Genomic DNA, 20,666 nt, shown 5'->3' on the forward strand with positions numbered 1-20,666 from the left:
GACCCACCAGTTTGAGAAATGCTGATCTAGTCTACTCTGACTGGTCACCAGTCTCCCAGGTCTCAGGCAAAGGTCTTTACCAGGCCTGCTACCTGAAATCTTTTCAGTATCAAATTAACACAATTAACATTAAAATTAACAATTTTAATGCTGTACTTGTGATCTTTCACTGAGACAGTCTTTGTGCAAGATGCACACAGTGATGTTTCTAGACAAGCACCTTTTATGTATATAAAATCTCCACATACAAATTAGCTAACATTCTGTTCTGCCTGATTTGAGATCTTTGACTTGTTTTTTTGTCTTAGTCCATGAAAAGGGAGTGACCTAAAGAGAATGTCCTTTGGGTTGAGCCTTGTTTCCTGTATCCTCAGACCTTCTTTGTTAATGAGGGAAGAGAAAAAGGGATGGTGTTACTACCCTATTGCCGGACAAAGAAGTTTAGGAAGGTAAAAGGCAGAGACACATGCCTCTATACTTCCTCATGGCAGTTTGTGAGGGTTAAAAGGAGTTCAAAGGATGGAAGAAATTGTAGCAGTGAATAAGCTGTGTCAGTTCCTCTGACTCTTACAGTCTTTTGGTCCCAGATGCCTGCCAGTGAGGCTGTTGCTACAGTTCCAGTTACTGGTTCCAGGAAGTGAGTTTTTGCTAATCTAGTATTACATGTTGACCCTGTTCAGGTATCCTAAAAGCAAGCTTTAATTGCCCAAGGTAGAAATTGATAGTGATAGATTATAGAAGTGGAATGGGAAGAATGTGTAGAAAACAGGCAGTTATGAGTATGTTCAAGCATGTAGAAATAGCTCACTCTGCCATTTTTCCTGGCATGTACTATTTTATACCACAGTTATGGGGTTTATCTGATCCAATGTAAAGAGATTTCCTGCAAGAAGAAAGTTATTCTATTGAGGAAAAGGATTTTGGCACAGCACAATGGATTCTTGGCATAGCATTCAAATATGTGGATCTTTGCCTGGATCCTGAAATGTTGCAGGCCAGGAAAGGCTGTACCTCTTACAATTTCAGTACATTGGGAGAGAAATTACCTTGGTATTCCTGCTGCTCTTGTAATTGCTCTTGGGTTCTGTTGCTAAAATGGAATGATAAATGTCCAGCAGCATGCATTGTCAGCAATGCTGATAAAGACTCCAAAGATGGCTATAAGAGTAGTTTTCTGTAAATATTTTTTGGGGAAGGTGGGTGAATTGTGTTAGCTGTGCATTTATGGTCCTGCTTTCAGTCTCTGCCAATCTCAGTCATTCGCAAAGAAGGTAAATCACTGTTTTGTCTTCCTTGAAGACATGAGTTAGTCATGTCCTTAGATGATACATAACTGTGAAACTTAGCATTAGAAAAGTTAATTGAGTCTGTGTGAGAGCAGAACACCTTTTGTTCAAATCTTACTCAACACATTTACTTAGGTCGGGGTGCCCAAACCCTGGCATGTGGGCCGTTTGCGGCCCTTGGGGACCCCTAATCTGGCCTACAAGGAGCCCCCTTTCTCCAATGAGAGTTTGGTCCACTGGAGCATGTGCTGGGCCCAACAGGACTGCTCTCAGCTCGAGGGCCAACTGTTCGACCTCTCATGCGAGCTGTTGGTCAAGGGCTCCCTCTGCTGCATGCTGTTTCATGTCTGTGAAGCAGCAGCGGCAGTGAAGTAAAGGACGCACTTGCTTAGCGCAAGACCTTTTATTTCCATCTCTATTATATTCATTTATGTAAATTTATTCAAATTTTAAATGTAAATTCTTTTTCCCCCAGGGCCCCCCCTGACCCAGTGTCAGAGAGATGAAGTGGCCCTCCTGGCAAAAAGTTTGGACGCCTCTGGCTTAGGTTAACACAATTTTTAATTTTTAATACTTAGCACTTAAAAGCAGCAATATGTCAAAATGGATTAACAGATCATTAAAACATAATTTAACAAAATCTAATGCTTCCTTGCTTCCTGATAGGTTATATTGCTGTATCAAATAAAATTCCCTGTTTTTTATCATAGCCAAAAGGAGGCACTCATTTCACACATGCATGGTACTGTATTTTCATTTTGGTTTCTAAAATTGCCAGAACCACTGTAATCCCACATAGGAAAGCCATTGCAAAAGTTAAGTTCTTGTAATATGAAGAAATCTAGGATAACAAATAGGGAAACAACAATATCAAGCAAAACTTTCCAGGGTGTGGATCAGTGATGTTGAGTTAGGATAAAACATCTGTAACCTATTGTGGTGGTGCAAACTGTATTTTTTGTTTAGGAGAGTTTTTTCTTATAAGACTTGTAAATATGCCTGGTCACCTGTAGTGAATTACAGTATGACCCTTTCCAGGAGAACAGGTAGAAAAACTTTCATTAAGTGGAAGCTAGTTGCATCTACTTCTCTTCTAAGGCTATGGATGTGCATGTTTGACCAGGCAGACTAGTGGGCCTGTGTCTTTTTTGGGCTTGGATGAATTCTGAATTTTGTAGATGACCCAGTGGGGCCGCTGATGCAGGCCCCGGGAATGGGTGAATTTGTGTCGGCTGGCGCAGGGGTCTGGGGGGCATGGGGAGGAGGCAGGTGTTTTGGGTCTGGTGGAGGGCAGGTGGTAGACATTTCCAGGGCGGGCAGATGGGGTGCATCCTCCTGCCAATTCCAGTGGCACAGATCTGAGTAGCCCCATTGGGGTTGTTGTGACTCTCCCCAGGGTAAAGAGAAAAGTTTTTCCCTTTGGCTTGGGCCAAGCCTTGGACAGCCTGAAACGTGCACTGGATACAGCGCAGACCCGCCAGCCTGCCTGTTCCAGCGCAAGTTAGGATTGTGCTGTCCATCTCTTTTACTTGCATTATAGCATGAGATGAATATTTGTACGTGTTTGCTCCAGTAGAATGAAGCACAGGAAAATCAAGCATGTAAAAACTGTAAAAAAAAAAAAAGAAAAAAAAGAAAAAGAAAAAAGGTAAGAGTTTAACTTTGGTTTTCTTAGACTACTGGGAGGGGGAAGTGTTCACTTTTCTTTCCGTTGATTGGCTATTCCTCCCTTCCTCTCCCTTGTCAATGTTGGATCTTTTAAACTAGCCATTCTTCATCTTTTGTGATATCGTATTTTTTACAAGTAGTATATAGAAAATATTGCTATCAAAGGGAGGTATGAACATAATTTGAATAGCTCTTGTTTTCGTAATGGGGAGCACATCATGACTTTGTTTACATATCATAATTTGAAGAGAAAGTGTCTGGTGCCATTAAGAAAGGGATTAGCCTGTCCTTTGCTCATCCCTGCACCCCAATGGAACAAGATTGTAACTAGGAAGAGAAAACAAATCTGGTCTTCAGGGGCAGTATTGAACATTTTCTCCAGATATAGCTGACCTCTTGCTGCCACCTAGAGACAGTATTAAAAAAAGATACTAAAATCTCTTTAATCTTGAATGGGGTAGAACATGTAAAGAATTCTTTTAACAGCAATCAGAAAGTATCCTTGCTTCTCCTGTTTTTCCTAATGTAAGGTTGACAGCACACTGTTGTCCAATAGTCCTTGACACTGCATAATAAGATTATGACCAAGTCTAGTCACAAGGCAGTATGGGATACTGTCCAGGTTAAGCAAATCTAAGAACATCTCCTGCTGTAGCTGGAGAGCACGTGCTTTAAATCAGAAAAAACAGCTTGTGAATTGTGGTTATGAACATGAAATGAAATGGATAGAGTTTTTCCAACAATTATTAAAGAGATTAAAAATGCATGTATGATCTTAGCCACAGTTTCCTGCTTTCCCTGTCTCAATTAAAAACCAAATATGTTTTGCAGTTCTACACCTGACACCAACACGCAGGTTCTAGTCTAGATTTAGTCCCTGCCCCCTAGATTGTTTTTTTCTCCTGAAGGTGAAAAAAACAAACAAACTGGAAGTATTTTATCCATGTGAATGAGAGAATACATTTCAAATATTTTGGATCAGTTTGAACATGTGGATTTTAATTTGAGGCACATCCTGCACTTGCTTCCTCCCTGCGTTTTTCCGTCTTATGGCCCAATTTTATACCCCATTTGTGACAGTGAGAGAACCATCCTGCTGGTTCCAAAGGCCCAGGGACAGTGCGCCACAGAGTGCACCACTACTGGGCCAGTCTGAACTGCTGCTGCATTGCAGCAACAGATTTAGAGCCTTGGTGCCACAGACTCCAAGCTGCATAAGCCTTGGCAAGTTGGCAGTGAGGACACGTTATGAGGGAAGCACGAGGACAGGGGGTGGACTGGTGAGGTAAGTGGTGGATCCTGGCAGCGCTGACATCTGCCAAGATCCTGTCCTCACATTTTTGACCGGACCCACCCCTTTTATCTCCTTATGTAGCTGAGGCTGACAGAGGCATAAGGGAAAAATATTTTTCCCTACTCTCACAGCCCTCCTGATTCCTCCCACTCCCCCTGCCCAGCATGCAGCACACATCTCCATGACGTGATTGCATGCTACAGCATGGTAATGAACAGGATTGGGCTCTTCGTCATATTTAGACGGATGACTCAAGGAACCAAGAGTGCAAAAGTGCCTTAGAAGAGTCACCTTGTATAGAGTCTGTGGAATATCTTTATTGCATAATAAGGAAATTATCTTAGGAAGCAGAGAGCAGTCCTCTGAGTGCTAAACCTTTACTTGCATTATGAGTCCTGTTAGAAGATCCTTAACTGGCGGACAATAAGCTTTATGTGATTGTTCAGTTCCTAATCCCAAAAGTCCCACTCCATAAAATTATCAGCTGAGACAGAATATGGAAAATGATCACTGTGGCTAACAAATGCAAGTTGAAATTCTTGGATTTTCAGACACTTGTGGTGGTGTTTTTGTCTATACAAAAACATCATTCATCCAAATATCTGGCGTTTTCAAAATCATTTGGGATCTTGACATGATAGTAATCTTTTTTGTGTCTCTTGTGTAAGCAGCCCTTATTTCTCTTTGACCTTTCTGAAGGTGCTTGAGAAGAGGAAACAAGGGCCCTGGTAGATGTTATGCTGAATGGGGGGGAGGGCAGTAAATGCTATCATGGGTATCTTGAGTGGGTGCCCCTGGCAAGAGGATAGGAGTGAGCAGCATAAGGACAGGGCAAGAGGATGAGCTATAGGAAAATTTCAGATTCCTGGTGTTCCAAAAGCAGTCAAAGACTTGCTGGCACCTATGACTTTGAGCCAAACTCAACTTTATATTAAAAATGTATTTGACAAGTGTGCTTAGTTTGGTTTATTGAGTTGTAGCCACCAGGAGTGGTATGGGGATCTGGGTCAAAACTGTAGCAAGGGGCAAAAGGGCTTTAACCTTTTGTCTTGCAACAGTTGAGATCCAGATTGGGCCTCCATCTATAAGCTACTTGTACAGGGAGGAAAGCTCATGCTGGCATCAATGTGAGTTTTTCTCCTGGAGCAAATAGCCACAAGAGGGATCTGTACTGGAAGTATGACGAGGCAAGGGTAAGAAAACCCTTCCCTCCTGCTGTACTCCTATTCCAGATTGCCATTGAATAAAGAAAAACTGAACATGCTTGGGTCAAGCACCTTATTAATGTAACTTGTAGTCTGACCTTGTAGTCTGACCTGGGGTGGGGCCCACCTCACCCCAGCACTGTCTGTTCTAGTGGCTGTCTGCTGGTATTCCTTTGCATCTTTTTAGATTGTGAGCCCTTTTGGGACAGGGAGCCATTTAGTTATTTGATTTCTCTGTAAACTGCTTTGTGAACTCTTTGTTAAAAAGCGGTATATAAATACTGTTGTTGTTGTTGTTGTTGACCTTTTGTTAGATAACTGAAGAGATTCGGATTAATCTTAGTCTTTTTGACTAAGAATTGAAATAGCAGTTACTGTCTCCCCTTTTTCCTCTCTTAAGCACTAGTAATACTGCATGTGAGCATTCTCTTTCACCAGGAGATGGAGAAAGCGCAGTAGCCAATTTCCATCTGCTCTTGTGTTTCTGTCCAGGAAACATGAGGAGCTATGGTTGCTGCCAGTCTCCATGCTCATTCTCCTTGGCCAAAAGAGTATGTGCTGTAACAAAGGAGAGAGAGTTCACATGGGCACTGGAAGGGCAGCATTGGTTCACCTGGAGACCATTTGTACTTGCCATAAGGCTACCAAGCAAGATTTATCCCAAGGTAATTGTTCAGTTGTGTTCTTCCTCTCTTGGTTAAAATAGTAGGTAGACTTCAGTGCAGGCCATTAGGTTGTTAGAAGAATTCCGTACACAAAAGGGGAAATTAGATCTGTAGTTGCTTTGTATATTCATGTCATCACTAGTATCTGTGCACAATATTAAAACACCCACAGCATTCTTAATGACAGATGGATCACAGTCTGTTTGGTGCAATTACGATTGTACTTTGCTCCCACTGATGATAGTAAAGAACTGTAGCTAGATCTAGGGCAAAGAGACTACGTTAGCAAGATCCTGGCTCTGAGCAGATTTAAATGGTGGTGTTTGCATGATAACTCTGTCCCACTTCATACTGTGTTTGTTTAAGCCATTTTTGCCCAACATTGCATATACACAGATGTACACCTGTGGGCTGGGTAGAAATGGGTTAAACAAGGACTACATTTCACCTTTGGATAATTGAGTGACACTGCTTGCCATCAGAACTTAAATGGAAACAGTGAAGATTGTAGCAAGTTTTCTATGACCTTCACCTATCTGAATAGTGATCAGTTAGGGTACCTAGCATTGGCATATCCTGTGTATGTAAAGCAAGGATGTTGATACAGGCAGTGGCGTAGCTAGGTCATTTGACACCCGAGGCCCATAAATTTTTGTCACCCCATATGACATAATTAATTATTAATTAATTATTAATTAGTTATTAATTCATTCACATTTTTATACCACCCTTTCTCTAAGCAACTCAAGTAAAAGTAGCAGCTGAACACTGCACAAGAGAATTGATTTACAGGTACAAAAGAAACTTTCCAGGCACACCCCCCAATACATCCAGAAGTGCATCACATCAACACACAGCAACCAGAGAAAAAGCAGCACTTGGCCACTGCACAGGAGAATTGATTTACAGGTACAAAACAAACTTTCCAGGCACGCCCCCCCAAGTACATCCAGAAGTACATCACATCAATTCACAGCAACCAGACGTAAAAGTAGCACCTGGCTCCCCCCCCCATACACACCCCTGGGGAGGAAAGGAGGAGGAAATTTATGAAATCTCTCTCTCTCTCACATGCACACACAGCATGAAAGAAATATTGCAAACTAATGCTGCTCTTGGCTTCTGAATTACCTGTCTGTAAAGAGCAGAGATGTTGCTGAAGCTGTGGAACAGATGAAGTCACTGTTCCTCACACTTGCTGCTCGAGGAGAGACCACCTCCCAACCTCGTGCACTTGCCGCTGTGGGCCAGGAGACTCTTTCCTCTCTTCCTTCTCGTTGCCCTCAATGACTGTATTGTATCCCAGGTGCCCCAGCAACCATGTGAGCACCTGAGCAATGGGCTTTCAGTGAGCCCCTGTTCCTGGGCTCAGACCTGTAGCTGGCACTGACTGATGAGCTCCTTGCTGAGGCACTCACGTGGCCGCTTTGCGCGCCTCACAGTGAGTTCTTCAGTTAAGCCTGGGCTTAGAAGTGGCTGCATCTCCTGGTTCTCCTGTCATCTAGCTGGCGGTCATCTTGGGAGGGACCCTCGGGACACCCTCTGTGGGCTGGAACCTGGAGTGGACCGCCTCTTGGTAGCGACGCCTCTGGATACAGGATAGGCCCAAATTATCATTTCACTATTCTTGTTAGTATAATCAAAACTGAAGAAGGCTGCTCAATTATTTAGTGTGGTCAATTTCTGGTATTGAAATCCAAGCATTTATCTTTTTTTGTCTTGATATTTTTTATTTGGCTGATCAGTAAAAATAAAAATAGGATTTTATCATAGAAGTAATAACCTATAGAAAGAGAACTAGAGAAAAACAAGAGGTGGGTTAGAGAGTCTACAACACTATACAATTCTTACTGCAGCTCATTTTCATTGATGCAATTTGAGTTTCCACGGAAACTAGATCAACAAGCCCTTTAGTGTGACAGCCAGCATTGTGCATGCAGTTTTCATGTGCTTGTCACCAGATAAAACTGGAACTGCTGCTTTTTAAAAGGCTTTTAGTTTTATGTACTTTTAGAAGTCAATAAGAATAGAGACATCTTTGAAATGTTCCCTTTGGCTAATGGCAAACTAATGTGTGGATTACACTGCAGGTGAAGTTTAGTTCAACTGATTAAGTCTGCAGTGCTGTGTATACTTACTGAAAAGTCAGTTCTGTGGAAAAAGTGAGACTTGTGTTTGAGTAAACAGACATAAGATTGGGCTGTTGAGTTTAGTCTTAAGCACGTTTACAAGCAGGTTATACCTATTGACTTAATTGAGACCAAATCACAAAAAACATAATATGGTAAAAACTAAAGGAGTTCAAAAAATTCTTGATTGCTTGCATGCGTACCAGTAGTACATGAATCTGTTGTAAAGCACATGAATGCAATGTAGTTATTGGAACTTTGAACATGAATGGATCCAGTATGTACAGTATAATTCCATAGAGCAGTGTTTCTCAGACTGGGTTGGGACCCACCAGGTGGGTCGTGAGTCAGTTTCAGGTGGGTCCCCAATCATTTCAATATTTTATTTTTAGTATTAGATTTGCTGCTACCATGGTATGTGACTGCATTTGGGGAAATGTTACAGACCTTACTTTTAACAAGCTACTATGTATAATCACTTAACAATGGTAGTAAATGGAACTTAACTCCTGGGTAAGTGTGAATAGGACTGCAGCCTAGGATTGTTAAAAATTTTCCTGCTTTCCTGATGAAGTCACTTCTGGTCATGTCATCACTTCCAGTGGGTCCTGACACATTCATCTAACAAGTGGGTGGTGGTGCTAAATGTATGAGAACCACTGCCGTAGAGGAAATTAACTTCTGAAGAATGAGGTGTTAATTATTCTTTTGTTTTCTTTCCTGTGCTAGGAGGGGTGTTTGTGGCCTTCAGACAGCTCATCTTCACGTCGGGGAGCCTCAGAGGTGAGCTTTTGTTCATTCAAATTTTCAGTGACTCGATTTCTGTTAATAGAACATGTATGTGTCTATCATACTGTGTCTATTACTTGGCCTACAAGGTTGCAATTTTATCATTTTCTTCCAGTTCAATTTATTTTTAAATGTGTAACTTTCAGGCAGAGATCTTCTAAATCAAGGAGATCTTTGAGGGAAAGGAGGTTGTAATTGTTGGTGCAGAGTCCACGGAGTCAGCTCTGGATTATCTTATCTGTGGATCCTTTGGCTAGTGTTATGAAAACAAAGATGAGATGCCTAACAGATATAATATTTATGTATTAGACGTTTTTCATCTTTTGTGAAAGGCATAATACAGACACTCTTCATCTCCTAACAGACTCTCAAAGTGATTCACATTTGGTTTCCAATACTGCTCCTTCCTCTTCATCTCACAGTGGATCCTTGTGAGGGAGAAGGGAAATCTTAGTGGGATTTGCTTGTAAAGGAGAATGTTGAATCTAAGTTGCTTGTTAGAAGTAGATATGGTTGAGACTTATCTCTTAGAATTTCCTACTATTATTATTATTATTATTATTATTATTATTATTATTATTATTATTATTATTATATTTATACCCCGCCTTTTTGCCCAACGGGCACACAAGGCGGCTCACAACACTTTAAAAATGCAACATTAAAAACAATTTACAATAATTAAAAAAATCTAAAAACAAACAAACAAACCCTGTGGATTTTCATATAAAAAGCAAAAACGCCAGCCAGCCTGTCAACAATTAAAAGCTTTTTGAAATAGAAAGGTCTTCAGTCCACGCCTAAACGTTAGCAACGAGGGAGCAGTTCTCAGTTCTAAGGGGGAGGGTATTCCACAGTTCGGGGGCCACCACCGAGAAGGCCCTCTTCCTGGCCATTGCCCCTCTCACATCTTTTAGTGGCGGCACAGTCAAAAGGGCCCCCCAGATGATCTAAGAGCACGGGCAGGATTGTAAGGAAGGAGGCGGCCCCTCAAATACTCCGGCCCCGAGCCATGAAGCCCCCGAGCTGTAAAGCCGTAAAATTTATTTTGCTAAAAAAAAAAATTGAAGGTGTTGCTAGAATGTTTCTACTGAATCTGGAGTTTTTTCTTGCCCTTCTACTTTTGTAGTAAGTGTTTCTGTCATATGAACAACTTAGAATATTGTTCTTTTTCTTGTTTGCACCAAGCTGTTTATTTTCAGCTCTGTGTTGTTGTATTGATTCTTCCTTTTAATCCATGTGAACTAGTTGAGGCTTGGTGTTATTGATGGTTTGGTATCTCATTCTTCATGTTCCAGGTCATGTATGCTCCACGGTCCAGGGACAGGTTTACTGCTCCGTCTTTTATGCAGAGGGAACATTTCAGTCGCTTCCAGCCAACTTATCCATACATGCAGCATGAGATTGACCTTCCTCCTACCATCTCCCTTTCTGATGGCGAAGAGCCACCTCCATACCAAGGGCCATGCACTTTGCAACTTCGGGACCCAGAACAACAGATGGAACTCAACAGAGAATCTGTGAGGGCACCACCCAACAGGACTATATTTGACAGCGACTTGATCGACATTTCAATGTACAATGGGGGCCCTTGCCCACCAAGCAGCAATTCGGGCATAAGTGCAACCAATCATAGCAGTAATGGAAGGATGGAAGGACCACCCCCAACTTACAGTGAGGTCATGGGGCATTACCCAGGTTCCTCTTTTTTCCATCACCAGCAAAGCAATGCACCTCCATCACAGAGGGGGAGCAGACTTCATTTTCAGCAGAACAATTCAGAGAGCACAATAGTCACTGTTAAAGGCAAAGACAGGAAACCGGGAAACCTTGTCTAGGTTCTTTTCCATGTGCACTTGAAGAGAGATGGAAGAATCTAACAGGAGCATGATGGAAATTTCTATGCCCCTGTGCACAATATTGTTAAGTTTCATGTGATGCAGTTTAGTAAAACCAAACATGCAAAGCTGTTCTTTGTTTCTGATTCCTTTCAGGGGAATTGCATGAAAAGTGGTTTGAAATCATTACAACCTTCCATTCACTTTGGCCATGAGCAGTGTTTTTGGGGAAATTGTGTGTGTGTGTGTGTGTGTGTTTTAAATAAACTATTTGAATTATTTAATTTTAAGAGGTAACTTAGCACAGAAATATGACTTGTCCAGCCAGTTTTATATTGTGAATGGCTAAAAGAAGAGAGGAAAGGGTTACTAGAAAAATGGGGGCAGAATTGACCAGTTTGCTTTCCCCTCCCCTCCCAGAGTGTTGGACTTTCTTTATCTGACTCAGCATTTCTGTGTTGTGTGCCAAGGTATAAAAAGTTTAAAAAAAAAACCTAGGTGAATACAAGGAGTTAATTTGTGTTGTGATACAAGTGTGTTTAAACTTGCACTATCTTTAATGTTTAAAAAATATATATATGAGGGAACTGTTTTACATGAAGTTCTTCTATGTGTTGTCTTTTCACCTGTGGAATAATGACTAACCCCTAGGAACCTTCTTCAGGACTTTGCCCAGCCCTTTGATAATCATTGAAAGGGGACTACTGGATTTAATAGTCTCTCCACTATTTTACATAAATAAAAATATAAATGTCAGAGGACATTTTTATATGTTACCTTTTGCAATAATTTGCATTCAAATAGCAGGGCATCAACAAGGTGTCTTGGAGACTTATGGGTGGAAGAAAACAAATGTGAAATTTACAGGTCACCTCTTTTAGGTGGTTCTAGCTATAAGCCATTTGTTTAACTAGAAGCAGCTAAGAATTCCAGACACATTTACTTTTTTTGTAATTATAACAAGCTTATTGCTTGTCCCACCCTTTTTTAAACAATGCAATGTCAGCAGTACTTAAAGCTTTTACAGATTTTTATCTTCACTGTAATCATATATTCAGTCACGTAACTTGACATCCATAAAATAAATGGTTTAAAAATGCAAAGTGGGTCTTTCCAGTTAAATCACAGTTTTGTTGTGTTTCATAGTCCATCCATCTATCCTCTTCCCATTTTCTGCCATTTCTTCAACCAATCACAATACAATACAAAAGTTAAGGTTTTGTTGGTTGTGTAACCTGCATGGTTGGGTTGGTACTGGGAGTTTCTTGGGAACTTCAGGTCACTAGTTTGCAGTTTACTTATTCTATTAGTGTTTTATCTAAACTGGATTTTGTCAAGTTTGTAAACAGTTAGAAACTTTTTAGGATCAATTAACAATTTGGAACTAACCTTTTGAACATCATGCTTGGATCCCAATCCTGACTTCACCCCCCCCCCCCGCTGATGCAGTCACAGCAAAAAGACATGTGTTGTATCCAGCGGGGGGGGGGGCAGAGCAGGAGGCTTAGGAGTAGAATGGAGCATTATTTCTCCTTACCCTTTTGTAAGCTTCCGCTCACCAATGGCTCTCCTGAGTCTAACACTAGCTCATTGGCTGGTGCAGGTCCAAGGAGAAGAAAGGGTTGAGTATCCTCAAAAAAGTGAGAATAAGATCCGACACACCATTGCTGCAAGATCCACTGCCTCCCTGCCGCCTTGCCTATTCTGGCGGGCACGGCAGGATCTGTTGGCATTGTTGCAGTGCTGCTCTGTTGGCAGAATTGCAGCACTGTAATGACCATTTTACATAGTAAAACTCACCACCTAGATAAGTGTTTCTCAGCATTTGTCTTCCGCTGTACAATTTTACAAAGTCCACCTATGCGAATTACCATCAGAAGTGACTGGCAGTGACATCATTGCCTATTACTTCTGGGTTGGGAGGCCATGTGTGATGTGACAGACATCAGTAAAAGGCTCAGGATGGTCAGGAAGGCTTTTTTCAAGCATGGTAAAGCATGCTTTGGAGCCTCCTACTGCTGTTTGTTTGGTTTGCATTCCTGGTCTCACTGCTGGTTGTCCAGGGGTACCACACGTACCAGCAGACACCACTTCAAGTACCACTGGTGCTACCCATGCCACTGATTAAGAAACACTGAGCTAGATAGGATTGGGCTGTCAGTCTGGCTTCAAATTTTGCAGTGTTAAGGAATCCCAGTGAATTTGTTCAGCAAAATGCCCTTTGGGAATCAGTGGCTACTGTCTTGCAGCTAATGCAAAAATTGGAAGGCAAGTGGTTGTAAGAGAGTGGTTGGATTCAAGAGCACACAAAAAGCACAACAGGTACTTAAAATGCAGTTATCAAATGGACTTTACAAGAAAGCAAAGAATCTCTAGAGTCTTAATTTTGATATTCCTGAGAGTAGCTGTACACAGTAGAGATTTTCCTTTGAAATTTCAGTGGTCTTAAGCATAGCATTTTTGTAACTCAGACATATGAGAAGTACACCAACTGCACTACAGCAATGTACTGTACTGTGGTCCTTTACTGTTTTCTGAAGTCTAGATTTCTGTAGGATTTTGATAAAGTAGGTTGAAACCGTGATTGTTGAACTGAATCTCTGATCTATGCAGAGTTTTTAATGCCAAAACAGCAAGTGTGATGTGTTTGCTTTATAACTTTTTAAGGCTTTAGTGGCTCACTGATCAGCTTGATAAACATTTTAAATAACTATTCTAAACAAACTGCACTCTCTAGCTGGCCAGAACCTACTTGAGCTTTGTCTTCAAGTAGCTGTCATTGAAAAGCTGATATAGTCCGTCTGTGCTGGTTCACATACCTCGGTTTATCATATGATAACTGTATATATCTCCTAATACTTTAAAACAGTCATCACAATAACTATTGCAGAGTTGTATCTTGTGAGCACTGTGTCTTTCACTGGAGGGAAGCGTTTACGGTGTTTTGATAGTCCATTTAAGAGTACCTACAGGGCTGGTGTTCAGCAGGTCTGAATGATCAGCTTATTTCCTTGTGACTTCTGAGATTGCTTTGAATTAGAACAGGGGTGTCCAAACTTTTTGGCAGGAGGGCCACATCATCTCTCTGACACTGTGTCGGGTACCAGCAAAAAAAGAATTAATGTACTTTTCAAATTTGAATAAATTTACATAAATGAATATATTAGAGATGGAACTTATATGAATGAATGAAGGTCTTTCAATAGCTCAAGGCCTATAAAAGGCCTTGCACAAAGCAAGGCTGGCCTTTCCTTTCTGCTGCTGTATCACATGTCTGCTGTTGTATCACAGACATGAAACAGCAAGCGGAGGAAGGAGCCCTTGTCCCACAGCTCACGTGAGAGGTCGAACAGTTGGCCGACATGCTGAGAGCAGTTGTGTCAGGCCAATGTGGGCTGCAGCAAGTTTCCAGAGGCTCATTGGAGACTGGGGGCTCCCTGCAGGCCAGATTGGGAGTCTTCGAGGGCAGCAGGTGGCCCCTGGGCCAGGGTTTGGGCACCCCTGAATTAGAACATAATATGGTAAAAATTGGAGTGTGCATTTATAACAGTTGCAGCTTGAATTCAGTTGAGTGTGTAAAAAGTCAAAGCTCTAGAACAGTGGTACTCAAACCTGTGGGTCGTGACCCACCAGTTTGTGTAAAGGTTCCCATGTCCCTTTAAGAAGTGGGGGAAGGGAAGAGGAAGTGATGTGATCCCTAGGATCACATTGCTAAGGAGGGTGGGGGGGTGCTTGTACTTACAGATGGCCAGCGCAAGCAGCAGGAGGAGCCCGGAGCCCTCTACAGGGCTCCCTAATACTTAGAATATTCCAAAAAAGCAAACATGAACTACTTCCAGTTTGTGAACACAACCAGGAAGTGGTTTGTACTTGCTTTTTAAACGTTCTAAGCCTCGAGGAGCTCTGCGGAGGACTGCGCAGGGCTCCCTACTCCTCCTGCTGCTTGCACTGGCCATCTGTAAGTATAAATACCCCCTCGCTCCCCTTTAGCAACATTATCCTGTGGATTGCATCGCTGTTCTCACCCTTCCGCCCACAAATTATTATTATTATTAACAGTATTTATATACCGCTTTTCAACTAAAAGTTCACAAAGCGGTTTACAGAGAAAAATCAAATAACTGACTTTGGGTGTAAATCTCCCAAAAAGTTTGAGAACCACTGCTCTAGAATAAGAGTGATTCCCCTCTGGTGTGAACTGGTAGGCATATGAATTATTGAAGTGATTAGTTGGAGCTCAGTTGTTAACCTGTTGTGCAGTACTGGATCAGTAGATGACACATCAATAGATGACATTTCCTGCATTTAAGTCATGTAAAGACCAAACACATTATCACCTTTCCTCCTTTCTACCATTTTACACTTGCATAATTTTTCAACTTAAATATGTGGACTCTCTTTAAATAGTACCCTTCAGGAGCCTTGCGAGAATAATCCATTGAGGCTGTTTTGATTTGTCTTTCCTGTCTCCTCTGAATATTCAGAGGTTTCTCCTTTGCTGCTGTCTTAGTGTTTCCCCCTCACGCCTTTCAGAAACAGTCTTGGAGGTTGCAATTTCACTCCAGGTTTCAATAGAGAAAAAAGTTTATTCAGTAGCTAAGATAAGAATGGACTGGTGAGCTAGGAGTAGATTTATTCTAAAGCGCAGCTTTGCATGTTCATAATAGCTTCTATGACTATTTAATGTGGCAGGTATTTTTTTAAAAGGTAATTTTTTTTAAGTGGGGACATTAGTTGTAGAATATTCTAATTCTGGATCATTGCTTCTCTATGGCAATTACTTCTGTGATATGGGTGGCTATTGTGTGTGTTCCCCATAATTTCTAGTGAAAATACCAGAGGAGATCAAACCTTAAACTCAAATTTTTTTAAAGGATTCAAAATCCTTAAAAATTCATGAAAATTCAATATCCTCAGGGCTAACAACACATACAAACTATTTAGATTACAAAGTAAATATGGCAAGGCTTTCAACTTCTAGCATTATTCAAGAGTGAACACCTTCATTTATTGAGAAAGACCTAGTGCTCAAAGTATCTTGTGACAGATATGTGTGGCACGCTAGTCAGTGTTTTGTTAGCTAGTAACAAGTATCTGCAAGGCCTGAAAAACATTGGATATTATGCATGAATGTAGTTAAGAAAAGATCTTGCTCCTTTCATGTATCAGGATTCTTAATTTCAAACTAGCTTTGGAGACCTTGCACAAGCAATGATATTTTCTTGGTATAGCAATTCTAGACATTCTGATTTAAGTCCATAAATTCTGAAATAAGTGTTTCATTTTTTCTGCTCCCTCTTTTCAATGCATGGGGGTGTGTGGGGATTGCACTAATATTTAATATACAATTTTTTTTAAAGGCCATCAACTACATATAAAAGCTCATAACTGAAACTGTTTTGAATAGTCCTTTCTTCCTGAAAGGTCAAAATGGCAAAGATTCATGCAACACTTCTGGATGAGAAGAACCTAAGAAGAACTCTTGTTCTGTCCTCTAAGTTCTCTACTTGTAGAAATGATGAACTGAGGTAAAGGGGCTTGTCAAGGCAAAGTAAATTTAACAGCAAAGCTTCAAGTGGTTTTAAATCATATAGTTTAAAACCTAAAGTCCTGCTCCCTCCATTTTAAAAATCACTCAAGTTACAAGATTGTGTTGAGGGGAGGGGAATTACTTATTTCATCACACCTATGTGTACATTAGATTTTCAAGGTGAGCCGTTAGTGGACGTTGGTGAAACTAAGATGTACAGTGGGGGTTTGAAACTCTCACTCCAATAGTATTGAAAATAAAGGGTGAAAAGTAAGCACATTTGCATATGTGCTCTTTGCGTTGTAAAATGGGTTTATGTTTTGACTATATTGAATGAATTTCAGATGCTACAAAATAGACTTTGTGTGTGTGTGTAAAATAGTAGAGCATCACGAGTGCTGAACTATCATGCCTGATGCTCTCATTTACCGTAGTCTAAATTGCATCAAGAAGCCTTTGATGAATAGAACCGGTGGTGCATTCCAAAACAGCGACTGTAGTGCATCCAACTTCCATCCAGTGCGCATTGGTACCTCTTCCTTAAAGAAGTTTTCCCACCATTTTTGTATTGGCACTATATAGTATAATAAATCAATTGAGAGGGAAGCTGCCACTTCAGTTGAATTTGTGCCACAACCTGATTGCGGAAAGCATCATCTTATTTTGAAATGCTATGTAGAAACTAACCATGTAATTTTATATGGCCATCGATCTAGAAAAATGTTTCTTTCCATGGGAGGGACCATAATCTGTATTTTGCAGCAGACTCCTGGGGGAGCAAGATGTCTTGGGACTCTACCTTGGATGTACTACATCATCGTTTAATTTTCTTTGTGGTCAGCCACAGTGGTGGTGTGAATTAGAGAGCACTTGTGACACTTCTGCAATTTACCTTTTTATCTCTGTCCACCTATGGACTAAGTCAGAGGGCAGGTGAGTTTTGCTTACCTGTTAAACTTATGACTGCAACGTGTTCCAACTTCTTCTAATAAGCTTTAGTTGGAAATAGTAACAGTTAAACATTTTCTTATATATACACTTCTGAAAAAAAATAGCACTACTCCAGAATCAGCAACTGTACTAGCAAGATCCCCAGCAGTGAACTGAAAGTGGTGAGTGAATGTATCATGCATCTGGTTTATAGCATTTTTCCTATTTGAAGCACAATGGCTTGGTTGTAGAAACAAGGCAGAGTTCGCTCTAGCCATTGCAGGAAGAGAGTATGCAGCGGGAGGCACCTTAAAATATTTCCCATTTAAAAATATAAATGCTTCAGTAACACTTATCTAAAATTATGTGCCATGCACATAATGCTCTGTTGTGTGTTCTAAGGTACTTGTTCCACAAGGTAATCCAGTAAAACCAATGGAATTTTTATATTGCACTTCAACATACTGTTTACTTGAGCGGCTGCATTTAATGCCTGGTCTGTTCAAATTTTGATAGTCAATAGTTCTCTTCCAGAGATGTTGCATTAGTTTATTTGATGGTATATGAGAAGTAATGGTGCCTTTTATTCTTAATGTTACAGATCTTGCATTTCACAACTAAAGTCTCCTCCCCCCGAGTGCATAAGAGTTGTCTGAATATTTAGGAAAGTACAATTTTTATATGTCCTTGTTTCACATTATTTCCTGCAAAATCTTTTCTTCGTATAAGAATCAATTTTTCAAAAAAAAAATTTCTTTTTCGGAATATGTAAAAATGGTGGCCGCCCATGACTGCTCCAGCCTGTTACAAGCAGTGAAACATCCTTTTGAGAGGAAGCTGCTCAAGCAGACTGCAGCAACGCCAGGCAAGTGCTTCTTCATCTGTGGGTATAGTTCAGTTGATGTATGCTTCAGATTGTCCTATCCTTCCTAGTTCCTTTTTTACAGGTGTACAATTTTTTTTGTTATTTACAAACTTTTTTGTAACCCCTTAAATCCCTGATCCTCATTCTCAAAAGTCCAAGGCCTGCCTCCCTAACGAGATGGGTGGAGAAGGGAAGACATCTGCTCTATGTGTAACTTTGAGTGTCTGCCTTGACTGGGCCAGGAAGAATACAGCATTTCTCTTCCTTTGAGTTTCCTTTCCTTCCTTCCTTCTTTCTCTTCCCTTCCCTATGCCAAAGGGCATAGAGTAGTTTCCTTCCTCTATGAAGGACACCTTAACCTCTTGGATATAATCCTTGAAAGTCAAATTCTGCCAGGCTGTAGAAAGGTGGGGATTTTTTTGGGGGGAGGCACTTCATTGTGCCTAGAACGGCTTGAGAAGAATCACTGTGAAGAAACAGCAGCATTGGGGGGGGGGCAACTTAGTTCCCTTGATTTAGGATACAGTTTGACAACTTGAATTTAATTTTGAATAAAGTAAGACTAGTGTAATGCACAGGGGTTCATTCACTGGGTTTCATTGTAGCCCATAGATGAGTTCATGCATACTACTGACCAAGTGCATGTGCAGGAATCTCTCAGTAACTGGACTGTAGTGAGACATCGAAGGTCAATGCCTTTTTCAGACAATTCTTCCAAAAATGGGAAATAAAAGGCAATGATTCACTGTGAGTCTAATAGACCACTAGGGTGGACAAATGCAGGTTGGACTGTCCCAATGGCTTAGTCTAGTGTGACAAGTTAATGAGTGTTAAAGCTGATCCTTGAAGTCCTGTCTGTAAAGAAATGTCAGTTGGTGGGTGAGTGTGCCCTGTAAATGACACCTAAGATGCTGGGTTCAGAATTCCCAACTGTATCACTTGTACTGATCCCCCCTTCTGCCTCTGGGACATGCTCTTGAAAGTGTTCTGAGGATCATCAGGCTACTCAGTCCTTGAATTCTGAAGTAAATGCACTGTTGGAAGGCTTTTCAGTGCTGAAGTGATACATTGGCCACTTTTTTGAGTGTGACCCTTAAAGTCAGTGGTATTATATTAGTGTACATGGATAGCAAATTAGTCTAATACAAATTTGAAAATTTTAATGTTACAGATTCAGAAATGCTTCCCCAAGAGCTAATGGTCAAAATCGAGAGCTACAAATATTTTTCTTAATACAATTTATTTTCCATTTCTTTTGTTTAAAAAGCACATGGAAGATTCAAAACAACCCAGAATTGACCACATATTAAATACACAAAATACCTTCCCCCAGTTTGTGTCTTAGTCATGCATGTTGTGAGATTAGGATTAAGGCAAATTGTGTCCTTTTTTAATGTTAAAAATGTGTCTGTTTGAGAGAGATTAACCCAGGACTGCCAAGTTTGTATTTTTATTGACTAAGATGGCTGTTAGTTACATTGCAGTCCTAAACTTGCTTGCTTAGAAAGCAGTTCCGTTGTAATCAATTGGGATCTATCTCCATGTAAGCTTTCACTTAGGATCAGAATTTTTGTTGCAATATTGCTGCTACTTTAATAGTTTTGGTATGTGGGCTTGTTTGGAAACAGTATAGTATGTGCTGGGATCTTGTGGATGATTCCTTGTGGAATCTTCTCCTTCCCCAACTCTGAATCTTTCTTTCCTTAGCAGGTGTTTGTCCCATCTATGATGGTAGGGATGTTAGTGTGTATAATATAAAGGTGTATTTATATTACATATAATTTGGAGGAGTTTTGCATGTTCATAGTTGGTAAGCAACTAAAATGCCTCATGTTCAGGTCTCAAGCTGATAGAATCCCTCCTTCCCATTCTCTCCCACCCACCCCCACCCCCCGACACTCTGGGCTGGACAATTCAAAGTCCATTAAAGTCAGTAGACAAGTTCCCACTGATTTGAGTGACCCTTTGATTTGGACTGCTCCCACCTTTGTTGTGCCTCACTTTAAATGGTGCTCTTTTTGGTCATCTGTCTCCTCTGATTTTTATTTGTACGGTGCTGTATATAACTTGAATATATTATGCACATATCCTACCCAATGGGTAGAACAAAAACAAAATGAAACCATTGTTAATACTGTAACATAATGTATAGAAAACAACCATTTTAACACAAAAAGTGCATAGAAGTTGTGAATGCCTGCTTACATGCTTTGTCCCTTTTTTGTAAGAAAATTTTCCAAGGAATGCATACAAATGGCAAGAAGTGTATGTAGTTTATTTTCCTATAAAATATCAATATACTACGAGGGAAAAAGGAAAGTTTGAACAAACCACTTTTGACTAGCTTGTGATGGCAATTGCTGGTTTGACACATCTACGCTGTGAGGAGTCTTTTGTGGGTGTGCTTGTGTGTGTAACTTTAAAGACACACACCCAACCCCCATAGCTTTGTAGCTAGTTGCTGCTT

General features: G+C 40.7%; 2 protein-coding genes across 5 annotated transcripts in view; both read left to right on the top strand.

Moving 5' to 3' along the window:
- Positions 1-11,353, top strand: part of LDLRAD4 (low density lipoprotein receptor class A domain containing 4) — a 370,927-nt gene extending 359,574 nt beyond the window's left edge. For all 4 annotated transcript variants that reach the window (XM_066623784.1, XM_066623783.1, XM_066623785.1 and 1 more), the window contains 2 exons: positions 8,977-9,030; positions 10,335-11,353. In XM_066623784.1, the coding sequence (XP_066479881.1) occupies positions 8,977-9,030; positions 10,335-10,874 (594 nt within the window). In that variant the 3' untranslated portion in view covers positions 10,875-11,353. The remainder of the gene's footprint in view (positions 1-8,976; positions 9,031-10,334) is intronic.
- The window catches only part of RNMT (RNA guanine-7 methyltransferase), a 224,878-nt gene that overhangs the window by 146,500 nt on the left and 57,712 nt on the right, over positions 1-20,666 (top strand). The gene's annotated exons all lie outside the window — the stretch shown is intronic.

The sequence above is a fragment of the Tiliqua scincoides genome, chromosome 4 (assembly GCF_035046505.1).
Source record: "Tiliqua scincoides isolate rTilSci1 chromosome 4, rTilSci1.hap2, whole genome shotgun sequence".
Taxonomy (NCBI): domain Eukaryota; kingdom Metazoa; phylum Chordata; class Lepidosauria; order Squamata; family Scincidae; genus Tiliqua; species Tiliqua scincoides.